Source organism: Bombina bombina, chromosome 2 (assembly GCF_027579735.1).
Source record: "Bombina bombina isolate aBomBom1 chromosome 2, aBomBom1.pri, whole genome shotgun sequence".
Classification (NCBI taxonomy): domain Eukaryota; kingdom Metazoa; phylum Chordata; class Amphibia; order Anura; family Bombinatoridae; genus Bombina; species Bombina bombina.
This window is the reverse complement of record NC_069500.1, coordinates 512,536,406-512,554,177: the sequence shown is the minus strand read 5'-3', so window position 1 is coordinate 512,554,177 and position 17,772 is coordinate 512,536,406. Positions and strand designations below refer to the sequence as shown.

At 42.0% G+C, this 17,772-nt stretch overlaps 1 protein-coding gene across 1 annotated transcript in view; it reads left to right on the top strand.

Moving 5' to 3' along the window:
• Nucleotides 1-17,772, top strand: part of SUPT16H (SPT16 homolog, facilitates chromatin remodeling subunit) — a 231,307-nt gene that overhangs the window by 39,533 nt on the left and 174,002 nt on the right. Inside the window, 2 exon segments of the mRNA XM_053702276.1 lie at nt 16,445-16,570; nt 17,309-17,421. Coding sequence (XP_053558251.1) covers nt 16,445-16,570; nt 17,309-17,421 — 239 coding nt within the window.

Below are 17,772 nucleotides of genomic sequence, written 5' to 3'. Positions count from 1 at the left end.
GGAAGGTGAATTTGGGAAATAGTTCCTTGATTCCAGTTACAAGGGTAGTGTTCCTGGGAACCATAATAGATTCTTTATCAATGAGAATATTTCTGACAGAGGTCAGAAAATCATAGTTCTTCGACTCTTGTCTGGCCCTTCAGTCCTCTCTTCGGCAGTCTGTCGCTCAATGTATGGAGGTGATCGGTCTGATGGTAGCTGCCTTGCACATCATTCCGTTTGCCTGGTTCCATCTCAGGCCTCTGCAGTTATGCATGCTCGGACAATGGAACAGGGATTATGCGGATCTGTCTCCGCAAATTCATCTGGATCAGGCGACGAGAGACTCTTCCTTGCTGGTTGTCTCAGGATCATCTGTCCCAGGGAACCTGCTTTCCCAGACCCACCTGGGTGATTGTGACAACGGACGCCAGCCTGCTGGGATGCGGAGCAGTCTGGGGCTCACTAAAGGCTCAGGGGACATGGACTCGCGAGGAGTCTGCTCTCCCCATTAACATCCTAGAGCTGAGGGCAATCTTCAATGCTCTTCTGGCCTGGCCTCAGCTTCAGCCCGGTTTGTCAGGTTCCAGTCGGACAACACAACTTAAGTGGCTTACATCAACCATCAGGGAGGAACTCAGAGTTCCTTGGCCATGACAGAGGTAGCCAAGATTATTCAGTGGGCAGAGACCCACAACTGCTGTCTATCTGCGATCCACATTCCAGGAGTGGACAATTGGGAAGTGGATTTTCTGAGCAGACAAACTTTTCACTCGGGGGAGTGGGAACTCCATCCGGAGGTATTTTCCAACTTGATTCTCAAATGGGGACAGCCGGAGCTGGATCTCATGGCATCTCGACAGAATGCCAATCTCCCGATGTATGGTTCGAGGGATCCTCAGGCTGTACTGATAGATGCTCTAGTGGTCCCTTGAAATTTCAGTCTAGCATACCCATTTCCTCCGTTCGCTGTTCTTCCTCGGGTCATTGCTCGAATCAAACAGGAGAGGGCGTTGGTAATCCTCATTGTGCCGACGTGACCTCGCAGGATCTGGTATGCAGACCTAGTGGAGATGTCATCTATTCCACCTGGGAGACTTCCATTGAGGAAGGACCTTCTACTTCAAGGGCCCTTTCTTCACCCAAATCTCGTTTCTCTGAAGCGGACTGCTTGGAGATTGAACGCTTAATTTGATCTAAGCGTGGTTTTTCTGAGTCGGTCATTGAGACCATGATTCAGGGTCGTAAACCTGTTACCAGAAAAATTTACTATAACATATGGCGTAGATATCTGTATTGGTGTGAATCCAGGGGTTACTTTTGGAGTATAGAGTTCGAATTCCTAGGATTTTGTCTTTTCTCCAGGAGGGTCTGGAGAAGGTATTATCTGCTAGTACCTTGAAGGGTCAAATATCTACCTTGTATATTTTGTTGCATATACGTCTGGCGGATGTACCAGACGTGCAATCTTTTTGTCAGGCCTTGGTCAGAATCAGGCCTGTGTTTAAACTGGTTACTCCTCCCTGGATCTTTACCTTGTTCTTAAAGTTTTTCAGCAGGCTCAGTTTGAGCCTATGCATTCCTTAGATATTAAGATGTTATCTTTGAATGTTTTGTTTCTTGTTGCAATTTCTTCTGCTTGCAGAGTCTCCGAACTCTCGGTGTTGCAGTATGAATCCTCTTACCTTATTTTTCATTCGGATAAGGTAGTTCTGCGTACTAAGTTAGGTTTCCTTCCTAAAGTGGTTTTGGATAGGAATATTAATCAAGAAATTGTTGTTCCTTCTTTGTGTCCTAACCCCTTCTCCTAAAGAGCGTCTGCTGCACAACCTAGATGAGGTGCGTGCGTTGAAATACTATGTACAGGCGACTAAGGACTTTCGCTAGTCTTCTTTGTTCATTGTTTTCTCTGGGAAACGCATGGGTCAGAAAACTACGACTACTTCTCTTTCTTTGTGGCTGAAGAGTATAATTGGTTTGGCCTATGAAACTGCTGGGCAGCAGCCTCCTGAGAGTGTCACGGCTCATTCCACGAGGGCTGTTTCCTCTTCCTGGGCATTCAAAAATGAAGTTTCTGTGGAACAGATTTGCAAGGCTGCAACTTGGTCCTCTCTACACACTTTTTCAGAATTCTATAAATTTGATACTTTTGCCTCGGCTGAGGCTTCTTTTGGGAGAAAGGTTCTTCAAGCAGTGGTGCCTTCCGTTTAGGTACCCTGTCTTTTCCCTCCCTTATCTGTGTCCTCTAGCTTGGGTATTAATTCCGAATAGTAATTAGAGATGATCCGTGGACTCACCGTATCATTAGAAAGACAACAAAATTTATGATTACCTGATAAATTTATTTCTTTCATGACACGGTGAGTCCACGGCCCGCCCTGTTTATTTCGACAGGTTTTTGTGTTGTAAACCTCAGACACCTCTGTACCGTGTGTTGCTTCCTTTCTCTCATTTTCCTTCGGTCGAATGACTGGGGTTGGAGGGAAGGGAGGTGATATTTAACAGCTTTACTGTGGGGCTCTTTGCCTCCTCCTGCTGGCCAGGAGTGATATTCCCCAATAGTAAATTAGAGGTGATCTGTGGACTCACCGTGTCCGAAAACAAAATTTTTGCTTACCTGATAAATGTATTTCTTTCTTGACGCGATGAGTCCACGGATCATCTATTTACTATTGGGAATATCACTCCTGCCCAGCAGGAGGCTTCAAAGAGCACCACAGCAAAGCTGTTAAATATCACCTCCCTTCCATCCAACCCCAGTCATTCGACCGAAGCAAAGGAGAGAATGGAAGCAACAGGGTGCAGAGGTGTCTGAAGTTTATAACATACCAACAAACCTGTCCAAAAAGAACAGGGCGGGCCGTGGACTCATCGTGTTAAGAAATAAATTTATTGGGTAAGCATAAATTTTGTTTTCTTTCTAATAAGTCCACGGATCATCTAATTACTTTTGGGAATCAATACCCAAGCTAGAGTACACAGATAAGGGAGGGACAAGACAGGGAACCTAAACAGAAAGCAGTGTTGCATGAAGAACCTTTCTCCCAAAAGATGCCTCAGCCGAGGCAAAAGTGTCAAATTTATAGAATTTTGAAAAAGTGTGAAGAGGATCAAGTTGCAGCCTTTCAAATCTGTTCCACAGAAGCTTCATTTTTGAATGCCCAGGAAGAGGAAACAGCCCTTGTAGAATGAGCCATAACTCTCTCAGGAGGCTGCTGTCCAGCAGTCTCATAGACAAAGCAAATGACACTCTTCAGCCACAAAGAAAGAGATGTAGCCGTAGGTTTCTGCCCCTTAAGTTTACCAGAGAATACCACAAACAGAGCAGAAGAATGACAAAAATCCTTAGTCGCCTGTAAATAGAATTTTAATGCACGTACCACGTCCAGATTGTGCAGAAGTCGTTCCTTCTGAGAAGGATTAGGACACAAGGAAGGAACAACAGTCTCCTGGTTAATGTTCCGATCTGAAACTTCTTTAGGGAGAAACCCTAACTTAGTACGCAAAACTACCTTATCCGAATGAAAAATAAGGTAAGGAGACTCATACTGTAATGCCGAGTGCTCTACGAGCAGATGAAATAGCAACAAGAAACAAAACTGTCCAAGATAACAACTTAATATCTAAGGCATGCATAGGCTCAAATGGAGCCCCTTGAAGAACCTTAAGAACTAAATTAAGACTCCAGGGAGGAGTAACTGGCTTAAACACAGGCCTGATCCTGACCAAGGCCTGCCCAAACGATTGCACGTCTGAGACGTCCGCCAGACATTTATGTAACAAAATAGACGAGGCAGATATTTGATCCTTTTGCCGATAAACCCTTCTCCAAACCTTCTTGGAGAAAAGACAGAATTCTATGAATCCTAACTCTACTCCAAGAGTAGCCCTTGGATTCACACCAATACACATATTTACGCCATATCTTATGGTAAATTTTCCTAGTCACAGGTTTACGAGCCTGAATCATGGTCTCAATGACCGACTCAGGAAAAACCACGCTTAGATAAAATTAAGTGTTCAATCTCCAAGCAGTCGGCTTCAGAGAAATTAGATTTGGATGAAGGAAGGGTGCTTGAAGTAGAAGGTCCTTTCTCAATGGAAGTCTCCAAGGTGGAAGAGATGGTATCTCCACCAGGTCTGCATACCAAATCCTGCAAGGCCACGCCGGAGCAATGAGAATCACTGATGCCCTCTCCTGTTTGATTCGAGCAATGACTGGAGGAAATAGGTATGCAAGACTGAAATTCCAAGGTACTGCCAGAGCGTCTATCAGTACAGCCTGAGGACCCTTGACCTCAACCCGTACCTTGGAAGCTTGGCATTCTGCCGAGATGCCATGAGATCCAATTCCGGCTGACCTCATTTGAGAATCAGGTTGGAAAACTCTTCTGGATGGAGTTCCCACTCCCCCGGGTGAAAAGTCTGTCTGCTCAAGAAGTCCGCCTTCCAGTTGTCCACTCCTGGGATGTGGATTGCCGACAGACAGCAGTTGTGGGTCTCCGCCCACTGAATTATCTTGGCTACCTCGGTCATGGCCAAGGAACTCAGAGTTCCTCCCTGATGGTTGATGTAAGCCACTGAAGTTATGTTGTCCGATTGGAACCCAATGGGCCGAGTCTAACTGAGGCCAGGCCAGAAGAGCATTGATGATTGCCCTTAGCTCCAAAATGTTTATGGGGAGAACAGACTCTGTGTCCCCTTAGCCTTTAGAGAGCCCCTGACTGCTCCCCATACCAGAAGGCTGTCGTCCGTTGTCACAATCACCCAGGTGGGTCTGCGGAAGCAGGTTCCCTGGGAGAGATGGTCCTGAGACTACCGCCGAAGAAGAGAATCCCTTGTCTCTTGATCCAGATGTAATCTTGGAGACAGGTCCGCATAATCTCTGTTCCACTGCCTGAGCATGCATAAATGCAGAGGTCTGAGGTGGAAACTTGCAAACAGGATGATGTCCATAGCTGCAACCATCAGACCGATTACCTCCATACATTGAGCCACTGACGGCTGATGAGAGGACTGAAGTGCATGGGAAAAGCAGACAACGAATCAGAAACCACAGAGGTCATGAGGGAAGAGATGTCTTACAAACGTAACTCCAGGTGGAGTAAGAGAGGAAACGCAGGGCACTGGAAGAGTGGACGACAAATTTTGGGACATATGAGGAGAAAGCTGCGGCATATTTTTAACATTGTCAGAAGACTCCTGAACAGCATCCGCCCTAGACAATGTTGGCTCAGAAAAAGTCTATCCCTATAATGTAAAGTTCTCTCAATACATGAGGAACAGAAAGGGATTGGTGGTTCAACATTAGCATTAAAACTTAAAGAACTTGTAACATCTTGCAGGGCCTCTTGATCCATCTTTATTCACCAACTAAACTGAATAAATAGATAACTGATATTTTATTAAGAAAATACCTCACAAAAAAGTTACTGTTCCTTTTAAATTTTAAAAAGAAACTGCTTTATTTTACAGCAAAAAAATAAATTAATCTAAGGAAAAATTTAAATGCTCCGGACACCTTTACACCTCAGCTTAACTTTGCTGAGGTGCTTACCTACCTAACAAATACACCGGAGTGTATACACTGTTAGCTGATCTGGACTCAACATCTTTATTTAAAAAGCATGAATGTAAAGCTTAATAGCCAGCCCATTTTTGGTTGAGAACCTTGGTTATGCTTGCTTATTGGTTGGTTAAATGTAGCCACCAATAAGCAAGGCGCTATCCATGGTGCTGAACCTAAAATTGGCTGACTCCTAAGTTTAATATTACTCGGCTAGATTACAAGTTTTGCTGTATGAGGGGTGCGGTACGAACTTTCATGAATGATATTGTCACTGCTCACTTCCCTACAGCGCTGGTATTACAGGTTTTCATAAACCCGGCGTTAACAGGCAAGACGTGAGTGTAGAGCAAAATTGTCCTCCATACCGCACTACAATAACAGCGCTGCTTAAGGCAGCGGTGAGCTGGTTTTACGCGCTCGTGCACGATTTCCCCATAGACATCAATGGGGAGAGCCGGCTGAAAAAACACCTGCATTAAAGCAGCGTAAAGCTCAGTAACGCAGCCCGATTGATATTCCTATGGGGAAACAAAATTTATATTTACACCTAACATGAACCCACAGTCTAAACACCCCTAATCTTACACTTATTAACCCCTAATCTGCTGCTCTGGACATCGCCGCCACTATAATAAACATATTAACCCCTAAACCGCCGCACTCCTGCCTCGCAAACACAAAATATTATTAACCCCTAATCTGCTGCCCCAATGTTGCTGCCACTATGCTAAATTTATTAACTCCTAAACTTAAGTCTAACCCTAACACCCCCTAACTTTAATATAATTAAAGGGACACTGAACCCAACTTTACTTCCGTGATTCAGATAAGGCATGCAATTTTAAGCAACTTTCTATTTACTCCTATTAATTTTTCTTTGTTCTCTTGTTATCTTTATTTGAAAAAGAATACATCTAAACTTTTTTTTCTTGGTTCAGTCCCTGGACAGCACTTTTTTTATTGGTGGATGAATTTATCCACCAATTAGCAAGGACAACCCAGGTTGTTCACCAAAAATGGGCCGACATCTAAACTTTCTTGCATTTCAAATAAAGATACCAAGAGAATAAAGAAAATTTGAAAATAGGAGTAAAATAGAAAGTTAATTAAAATTTCATGCTCTTACTGAATCACAAAATAATTTTTTTAATTTCAGTGTCCCTTTAAAATGAATCTAAATAAAAAAATTGCTATCATTACCTAAATAATTCCTATTTAAAACTAAATACTTACCTGTAAAATAAACCCTAAGCTAGCTACAATATAACAGTTACATTGTAGCTAGCTTAGGGTTTATTTTTATTTTACAGGCAAGTTTGTACTTATTTCAACTAGGTAGAAGAGTTACTAAATAGTTATTAACTATTTAATAACTACCTAGCTAAAATAAATACAAATTGACCTGTAAAATAAAACCTAACCTGAGTTACACTAACACCTAACCTTACACTACAATTAAATAAATTACCTAAATTAAATACAATTACCTAAATTAAATACAATTACCTAAATTACAAAAACAAACACTAAATTGCACAAAATAAAAAAGAAATTATCAGATATTTAAACTAATTACACCTAACCTAATAGCCTTATCAAAATACCCCCCCCCCCCCAAATAAAAAAGGACCCTAGCCTACAATAAACTACCAATAGCCCTTAAAAGGGCCTTTTGCGGGGCATTGCCCCAAAGAAATCGTCTCTTACCTGTAAAAAAAAAATACAAACACCTCCAACAGTAAAACCCACCACCCACACAACTAACCCCCCAAATAAAATCCTAACTAACAAAACCTAAGCTCCCCATTGCCCTTAAAAGGGCATATGGACGGGCATTGCCCTTAAAAGGGCATTTAGCTCTTTTTCTATTGCCCAAACCCTAATCTAAAACTAAAACCCACCCAATGAACCCTTAAAGGACCAGTCAACACAGTAGATTTGCATAATCAACAAATGCAAGATAACAAGACAATGTAATAGCACTTAGTCTGAACTTCACATGAGTAGTAGATTTTTTTCTGACAATTTTAAGTTGTCTTTTTCCTCTCCCCCTCTACCATGTGACAGCCATCAGCCAATCACAAATGCATGCACGTACCATGTGACAGCCATCAGCCATTCACAAATGCATACACACTTAATCTTGCACATGCTCAGAAGGAGCTGCTGACTCAAAGTTTAAATATACAAAGACTGTGCACATTTAGTTAATAGAAGTAAATTGGAAAGTTTTTTAAAATGGAATGCTCAGTCTGAATAATGACAGTTTAATTTTGATTGTGTCCCTTTAAAAAAACCTAACACTATCCCCCAAAGATCCACTTACAGTTTTGAAGACCGGACATCCAGCCTCAACGAAGTCGGGAGAAGTCCTCAACAAAGCCGGGAGAAGTCTTCATCGAAGCTGGCAGAAGTGGTCCTCCAGACGGGCAGAAGTCTTCATCCAGACGGAATCTTCTATCTTCATCCATCTGGTGCAAAGTGAGTCCATCTTCAAAACATCCAGCGCGGAGCATCCTCTTCAAACTAAGTCTTCTTCCTGATTGAATGTTCCTTTAAGTGACGTCGTCCAAGATGGCGTCCCTTGAATTCAGATTGGCTGATAGAATTCTATCAGCCATTCGGAATTAAAGGTGAAAAAAAAAAACTATTGGCTGATGCAATCAGCAAATAGGATTGAGCTTGGATTCTATTGGCTGATTGGAACAGCCAATAGAATGCGTGTGCAATCCTATTGGCTGGATCCAATCAGCCAATAGGATTGAAGCTTCAACCCTATTGGCTGATCCGATCAGCCAATAGGATTGAAGATTCAACCCTATCAGCTGATCCAATAGGATTTAGCCAATCGGAGTTTAAGGGACACCATCTTGGATGACTTCACTTAAAGGAACATTCAGTCAGGAAGAAAACTTTGTTTGAAGAGGATGCTCCGCGACAGATGTCTTGAAGATGGACTCGCCGCATGGATGAAGATAGAAGATGCCATCTGGATGAAGACTTCTGCCCGTCTGGAGGACCACTTCTGCCGGCTTGGATGAAGACTTCTCCCGGCTTCGTTGAGGATGGATGTCCTGTCTTCAAAACTGTAAGTAAATCTTCGGGGGTTAGTGTTAGTTTTCTTTTTTTAAGGGTTTATTGGGTGGGTTTTAGTTTTAGATTAGGGTTTGGGCAATAGAAAAAGAGCTAAATGCCCTTTCTCCTGTTAAGTGTGATCAGTCCACGGGTCATCATTACTTCTGGGATATTGCTCCTCCCCAACAGGAAGTGCAAGAGGATTCACCCAGCAGAGCTGCCATATAGCTCCTCCCCTCTACGTCACCTCCAGTCATTCTCTTGCACCCAACGACTAGATAGGATGTGTGAGAGGACTATGGTGATTATACTTAGTTTTATACCTTCAATCAAAAGTTTGTTATTTTATAATAGCACCGGAGTGTGTTATTCCTTCTCTGGTAGAATTTGAAGAAGAATCTACCTGAGTTTTTACTATGATTTTAGCCGGCGTAGTTAAGATCATATTGCTGTTTCTCGGCCATCTGAGGAGAGGTAAACTTCAGATCAGGGGACAGCGGGCAGATTAATCTGCAAAGAGGTATGTAGCAGCTTATTTTTTTCTGACAATGGAATTGATGAGAAAATTCTGCCATACCGATATAATGTAAACTCAGCCTTAAATGCAGTAGCAGCAACTGGTATCAGGCTGTCATGTATGTATATTTTACACTTCAGTATTCTGGGGAATGGCACTTCACTGGAATTATACTGTGTGCATAAGACTGTAGCCTAATTTGCAGGGACTAGCAACAGGCTTTTTAATAACACTTAATTTATGTTAAACGTTTTTTGCTGGCATGTAAAATCGTTTCATTTCTGAGGTACTGGGTGAATAAAATATTTTGGGAACTATTTTTTTCCACTTGGCAGTTGTTTTATTTAATTTATGACAGTTTACTGATCTCTCTCACTGTTGTGTGTGAGGGGGAGGGGCTGTTTTTGGCGCTTTTGCTACGCATCAAAAAATTCAGTCAGAAGCTCACTGTACTTCCTGCATGATCCGGTTCATCTCTACAGAACTCAGGGGTCTTCAAAACTTGTTTTGAGGGAGGTAATCACTCACAGCAGAGCTGTGAGATTGTAGTTGACTGTGATAAAAAACGTTTATTTCTGTAACCTTTTTTTCTGCTATCAGGGTTAGTTATCCTTTGCTAATGGGAACAAGCCTTTGCTAAAATTGTGTTTTTTACAAAGATTTGATGCTATAACCTTTCAGTTTATTAACTTTCAACTGTCATAACTCTTTCTGTGCTTCTTATAGGCACAGTACGTTTTCTTATTATAATAAATTACTTGAAAAGTATTTCCAAGTTGCTAGTTTATTTGCTAGTGTGTTAAACATGTCTGATTCAGAGGAAGACATCTGTGCTATATGTGCTAATGCCAAAGTGGAGCCCAATAGAAATTTATGTACTAACTGTATTGATGCTACTTTAAATAAAAGTCAATCTGTACAAATTGAACAAATTTCACCAAACAACGAGGGGAGAGTTATGCCGACTAACTCGCCTCACGTGTCAGTACCTGCCTCTCCCGCTCGGGAGGTGCGTGATATTGTGGCGCCGAGTACATCTGGGCGGCCATTACAAATCACATTACAGGATATGGCTACTGTTATGACTGAAATTTTGGCTAAATTACCAGAACTAAGAGGTAAGCGTGATCACTCTGGGATGAGAACAGAGTGCGCTGATAATGTTAGGGCCATGTCAGATACTGCGTCACAACTTGCAGAACATGAGGACGGAGAGCTTCATTCTGCGGCTGACGGTTCTGATCCAAACAGATTGGATTCAGATATTTCAAATTTTAAATTTAAGATGGAAAACCTCCGTGTATTACTAGGGGAGGTGTTAGCGGCTCTGAATGATTGTAACACAGTTGCAATACCAGAGAAAATGTGTAGGTTGGATAAATATTTTGCGGTACCGTCGAGTACTGATGTTTTTCCTATACCTAAGAGACTTACTGAAATTGTTACTAAGGAGTGGGATAGACCCGGTGTGCCGTTCTCACCCCCTCCGATATTTAGAAAGATGTTTCCAATAGACACCACCACACGGGACTTATGGCAAACGGTCCCTAAGGTGGAGGGAGCAGTTTCTACTTTAGCTAAGCGTACCACTATCCCGGTGGAGGATAGCTGTGCCTTTTCAGATCCAATGGATAAAAAATTAGAGGGTTACCTTAAGAAAATGTTTGTTCAACAAGGTTTTATATTGCAACCCCTTACATGCATTGCGCCTGTCACGGCTGCAGCAGCATTTTGGTTTGAGTCTCTGGAAGAGACACTTGAATCAGCTCCATTAGATGAGATTACACACAAGCTTAAAGCTCTTAAGTTAGCTAACTCATTTATTTCAGATGCCGTAGTACATTTAACTAAGCTTACGGCTAAGAATTCCGGATTCGCCATTCAGGCGCGCAGAGCACTGTGGCTAAAATCCTGGTCAGCTGACGTTACTTCTAAGTCTAAATTACTTAATATACCTTTCAAAGGGCAGACCTTATTTGGGCCCGGATTGAAAGAAATTATCGCTGACATTACAGGAGGTAAAGGCCATGCCCTGCCTCAAGACAGAGCCAAACCTAAGGCTAGACAATCTAATTTTCGTTCCTTTCGGAATTTCAAAGCAGGAGCAGCATCAACTTCCTCTGCTCCAAAACAAGAAGGATCTGTTGCTCGCTACAGACAAGGCTGGAGACCTAACCAGTCCTGGAACAAGGGCAAGCAGGCCAGGAAACCTGCTGCTGCCCCTAAAACAGCATGAATTGAGGGCCCCCGATCCGGGAACGGATCTAGTGGGGGGCAGACTTTCTCTCTTCGCCCAGGCTTGGGCAAGAGATGTCCAGGATCCCTGGGCGCTAGAGATAATATCTCAGGGATACCTTCTGGACTTCAAATACTCTCCCCCAAGAGAGAGATTTCATCTGTCAAGGTTGTCAACAAACCAAATAAAGAAAGAGGCGTTTCTACGCTGCGTACAAGAGCTTTTATTAATGGGAGTAATCCATCCAGTTCCACGGTCGGAACAGGGACAAGGGTTTTACTCAAATCTGTTTGTGGTTCCCAAAAAAGAGGGAACTTTCAGGCCAATCCTGGATTTAAAGATCCTAAACAAATTCCTAAGAGTTCCATCGTTCAAAATGGAGACTATTCGGACAACTTTACCCATGATCCAAAAGGGTCAGTACATGACCACAGTGGATTTAAAAGATGCTTACCTTCACATACCGATCCACAAAGATCATTACCGGTATCTAAGGTTTGCCTTTCTAGACAGGCATTACCAGTTTGTAGCTCTTCCATTCGGATTGGCTACGGCTCCAAGAATCTTCACAAAGGTTCTGGGTGCTCTTCTGGCGGTACTAAGACCGCGAGGAATTTCGGTAGCTCCGTACCTAGACGACATTCTGATACAAGCTTCAAGCTTTCAAACTGCCAAGTCTCATACAGAGTTAGTACTGGCATTTCTAAGGTCGCATGGATGGAAGGTTAACGAAAAGAAGAGTTCTCTCTTTCCACTCACAAGAGTTCCCTTCCTGGGGACTCTTATAGATTCTGTAGAAATGAAAATTTACCTGACAGAAGACAGGTTAACAAAACTTCAAAGTGCATGCCATGTCCTTCATTCCATTCAACACCCGTCAGTGGCTCAATGCATGGAGGTAATCGGCTTAATGGTAGCGGCAATGGACATAGTACCCTTTGCACGCCTACACCTCAGACCGCTGCAATTGTGCATGCTAAGTCAGTGGAATGGGGATTACTCAGACTTGTCCCCTTCTCTGAATCTGGATCAAGAGACCAGAAATTCTCTTCTATGGTGGCTTTCTCGGCCACATCTGTCCAGGGGGATGCCATTCAGCAGGCCAGACTGACACATTGTAACAACAGACGCCAGCCTACTAGGTTGGGGCGCCGTCTGGAATTCTCTGAAGGCTCAGGGGACAATGGAATCAGGAGGAGAGTCTCCTACCAATAAACATTCTGGAATTGAGAGCAGTTCTCAATGCCCTTCTGGCTTGGCCCCAGTTGACAACTCGGGGGGTTCATCAGGTTTGCAGTCGGACAACATCACGACTGTAGCCTACATCAACCATTCAGGGAGGGACAAGAAGCTCCTAGCAATGATGGAAGTATCAAAGATAATTCGCTGGGCAGAGTCTCACTCTTGCCACCTGTCAGCAATCCACATCCTGGGAGGTGGAGAACTGGGAGGCGGATTTTTTAAGTCGCCAGACTTTTTCATCCGGGGGGAGTGGGAACTTCATCCGGAGGTCTTTGCCAATAACTTCGTCATTGGGGCAAACCAGAGATAGGATCGACTCATGGCGTCTCGACAGAACGCCAAGCTTCCTCGTTACGGGGTCCAGATCCAGGGATCCGGGAGCGGTCCTGATAGATGCCTTGACAGCACCTTGGACCTTCAGGATGGGCTTATGTGTTTCCACCCTTCCGATGCATCCTCGATTGATTGCCAGAATCAAACAGGTGAGAGCATCAGTGATTCTAATAGCGCGCTGCAGGCCACGCAGGACTTGGTATGCAGATCTGGTGGACATGTCATCCTGTCCACCTCTTGGTCTCTACCTCTGAAACAAGACCTTCTGATACAGGGTCCTTTCAAACATCAAAATCTAACTTCTCTGAAGCTGACTGCTTGGAAATTGAACACTTGATTTTATCAAAACGTGGTTTTTCTGAGTCAGTTATTTGATACCTTAATACTAGGCTAGGAAGCCTGTTACCAGAAAGATTTACCATAAAAATATGGGCGTAAATACCTATATTGGTGGCGGATCAAAGGTTTCTCTTGGAGTAAGGTTAGGATTCCTAGGATATTGTCTTTTCTACAAGAAGGTTTAGAAAAGGGTTTATCCGCTAGTTCCTTAAAGGGACAGATTCAGCTCTGTCCATTCTGTTGCACAAACGTCTGTCAGAAGTTCCAGACGTTCAGGCTTTTTGTCAGGCTTTGGCCAGGATTAAGCCTGTGTTTAAAACTGTTTGCTCCGCCATGGAGTTTAAACCTTGTTCTTAACGTTTTACAGGGCGTTCCGTTTGAACCCCCTTCATTCTATTGATATATAAGTTGTTATCTTGGGAAAGTTCTATTTTTAATGGCTATTTCCTCGGCTCGAAGAGTCTCTGAGTTATCAGCCTTACATTGTGATTCTCCTTATTTGATTTTTTCACTCGGGATAAGGTAGTTCTGCGTACTAAAACCTGGGTTCTTACCTAAGGTAGTCACTAACAGGAATATCAATCAAGAGATTGTTGTTCCATCCTTGTGTCCAAATCCTTCTTCAAGGAAGGAACGACTTCTGCACATTCTGGATGTAGTTCGTTGCCCTAAAATTTTATTTACAGGCAACTAAAGATTTTCGACAAACGTCTTCCCTGTTTGTCGTTTACTCTGGTCAGAGGAGGAGGTCAAAAAGCTTCTGCTACCTCTCCTCTTTTTTGGCTTCGTAGCATAATACGTTTAGCTTATGAAGACTGCTGGACAGCAGCCTCCTGAAAGAATTACAGCTCATTCCCACTAGAGCTGTGGCTTCCACTTGGGCCTTTAAGAATGAGGCCTCTGGTTGAACAGATTTGCAAGCTGCAACTTGGTCTTCGCTTCATACTTTTTCCAAATTTTACAAATTTGACACTTTTGCTTCTTCGGAGGCTTATTTTTGGGAGAAAGGTTCTTCAGGCAGTGGTTCCTTCTGTATAAAGAGCCTGCCTATCCCTCCCGTCATCCGTGTACTTTTGCTTTGGTATTGGTATCCCAGAAGTAATGATGACCCGTGGACTGATCACACTTAACAGGAGAAAACATAATTTATGCTTACCTGATAAATTCCTTTCTCCTGTAGTGTGATCAGTCCACGCGTCCCCGCCCTGTTTTTTTACGGCAGGGTAAATATTTTTTAAATTATACTCCAGTCACCACTACACCCTTTGGCTTCTCCTTTCTCGGTTGGTCCTTGGTCGAATGACTGGAGGTGACGTAGAGGGGGAGGAGCTATATGGCACTGCTTGCTGGGGTGAATCCTCTTGCACTTCCTGTTGGGGAGGAGCAATATCCCAGAAGTAATGATGACCGTGGACTGATCACACTACAGGAGAAAGGAATTTATCAGGTAAGCATAAAATTATGTTTTTAAAGGGCAATGCCGTCCAAATGCCCTTTTCAGGGCAGTTGGAAGTTAGTTTTTTTTAGTTAGGATTTTATTTTGGGGGGGTTGGGTTGTGTGGGGTGGTGGGTTTTACTGTTGGGGGTGTTTTGTAATTTTTTTACAGGTAAAAGCTGATTTCTTGGGGGCAATGCCCGCAAAAGGCCCTTTTAAGGGCTATTGGTAGTTTATTGTAGGCTAGGGTTTTTTTATATTGGGGGGGGGGGGCTTTTTTTATTTTGATAGGGCTATTAGATTAGGTGTAATTTATTAAATATCTGATCATTTCTTTTTTTATTTTGTGTAATTTAGTGGGTTTTTTGTTGTAATTTAGGTAATTTTATTTTACAGGTTAATTTGTATTTATTTTAGCTAGGTAGTAAATAGTTAATAACTATACTAACTAGTCTACCTAGTTAAAATAAATACAAACTTGCCTGTAAAATAAAAATAAACCCTAAGCTAGCTACAATGTAACTGTTATATTGTAGCTAGCTTAGGGTTTATTTTACAGGTAAGTATTTATTTTTTAATAGGAATTATTTAGGTAATGCTAGCAAATTTTATTTTAATTATATTAAAGTTAGGGGGTGTTAGGGTTAGACTTAGGTTTAGGGTTTAATAAATTTAGTATAGTGGCGGCGACGTTGGGGACGGCAGATTAGGGGTTAATAAATGTAGGTAGGGGGCGGCAGATTAGGGGTTAATAATTAACTAGTGTTTGCGAGGCGGGAGTGCGGCGGTTTAGGGGTTAATGTTGATTCTAGTGACGGCGATGTCCGGAGCGGCAGATTAGGGGTTAATAAATTTATTTTAGTGTTTGCAATGCGGGAGGGCTTTGGTTAGGGGTTAATAGGTAGTTTATAGGTGTTAGTGTACTTTTTAACACTTTAGTTATGAGTTTTATGCTACATCTTTGTAGTGTAAAACTCATAACTACTGACTTTAGATTGCGTTACAAATCTTGCGGGATAGGCTGTACCGCTCACTTTTTGGCCTCCAGAAAAAGCTTGTAATGCCGGCGCTATAGAAGTCCCATTGAAAAAAGACTTTACGCAAATTGCATAAGTTAATTTGCGGTACGGCCAAAAAATTGTGCGGTGCCCCTAAACCTGCAAGGCTCGTAATACCAGTGGGAGTGAAAAAGCAGCGTTATGAGCCTTAATGCTGCTTTTTTACTCATACCGCAAAACTCGTAATCTAGCTTACTGCGTTTTAAATAAAGAAAGCAAGGGAACTAGGAAAAATTGATAATAGGAGTAAATTTGAAAGTTGCTTAAAATGTTATGATCTCTCTGAATCGTGAAAGAAAACAATTGGGTTAGGTATCTTTTTAAGGTGTCTATGCCCTTTCCTGCTGGCCAGGTGCTTTCTTTCCCATAGGTTATGAATGTTTTTTTTGTGGACTCTCACTGCCAAGAAAGAAAATTTATCAGGTAAGCATACATTTATTTTTTATTTTTAGCCTGAGAAAGGGACAGAAGCCCCAAGACGTTCCTTTTAATAAAGTTTCATTTTGTACATGCTACATATGATAGACTGACTATTGCTGAGTGCTGATTCAACTTCCTGGATTAGATGTACATTCAATAGTTAGGATAATTTACAGACTTCATTGCCCTACTGTAACCTACTTGCACCTCTGATATAGCTGTACATTTTCTCGGTTGATAGAATGCCATAATGTTTGGTAAGAAGAGGCACACTGATGTTCAGTTTTACACTGAGGTTGGAGAAATAACCACAGACTTGGGAAAGCACCAGCACATGCATGACCGAGATGACTTATATGCTGAGCAGGTAAGCGGCAGGATTGTTGTAAAAGGACTATCTTGGGTTAAAGGGACAGTCTACACCAGAATTGTTATTGTTTTAAAAGATAGATAATCCCTTTTATTACCCATTCCCTAGTTTTGTATAACCAATACAGTTTTTTAAATACACCTTTTACCTCTGTGATTATCTTGTATCCAAGCCTCTGCAAACTGTCCCCTTGTTTTAGTTCTTTTGACAGACTTGTATTTTAGCCAATCAGTGCTGGCTCCTAAGAACTTCACGTGTGTGAGAGCAGTGTTATCTATGACACACATGAACTAACACCCTCTGGTGGTGAAAAACTGTCAAAATGCCCTGAGCGAAGAGGCAGCCTTCAAGGGCTTAGAAATTAGGCTATGAACCTCCTAGGTTTAGCTTTCAACTAAGAATACCAAAAGAACAAAGCAAAATTGGTGATAAAAGTAAATTGGAAAATGCCCTATCTGAATCATGAAGGTTTATTTTGGACTAGACTGTCCCTTTAAGTCAAATTCTTCCCCCCCCCCCCCCCTTCTATTATACTTTGTAAATGATTCCTCATGAATTGGATATAAAATATATCTGCTAAGAATGTAATTTTATGGGTCTTTATTTTAATACCTAAGAAATAAGGGGCTTCTCTATTGCTTTGTTTTTAAATGCTAAACATGTATTTATATGTTTCTAATACATGTTATTGGACATTTTTAGTTACTAAACTATTGACTATTTCTTTACTCGTAGCTTGAAAGAGAGATGAGACACAAACTGAAAACTGCCTTCAAGAACTTTATTGAGAAAGTGGAATCTTTAACAAAAGAGGATCTGGAGTTTGAAGTTCCCTTCAGAGACCTAGGGTAAAGCTGGCACACCAACTTCATCAGTAATGTTTTGACCAAATCGCTTTTGCTTAGTGTCTCTTAATTAGATTTTATTTTCAAAGTCTTATCTGTGATCTTTTTAAAGGGACATTCCAGCAACAATTGGAATTCACACTGGTGCATTTTAGTTTTGAATAGAAGCATTTTTGTAATATACATGTATTAGCAAAAATGCTTCTAATAAAAGCTATAGCTGTTTCAAAAGTGTAAGTATGCACAGTGCACTAGCATGTTAAACTCCGCATTTGTTCAGAGAGCCTATTTGCTTGTATAATCTGGTGATGTATAATGTTAGCAATTAACAAATTAAGTCCCACTGGTGCTCTG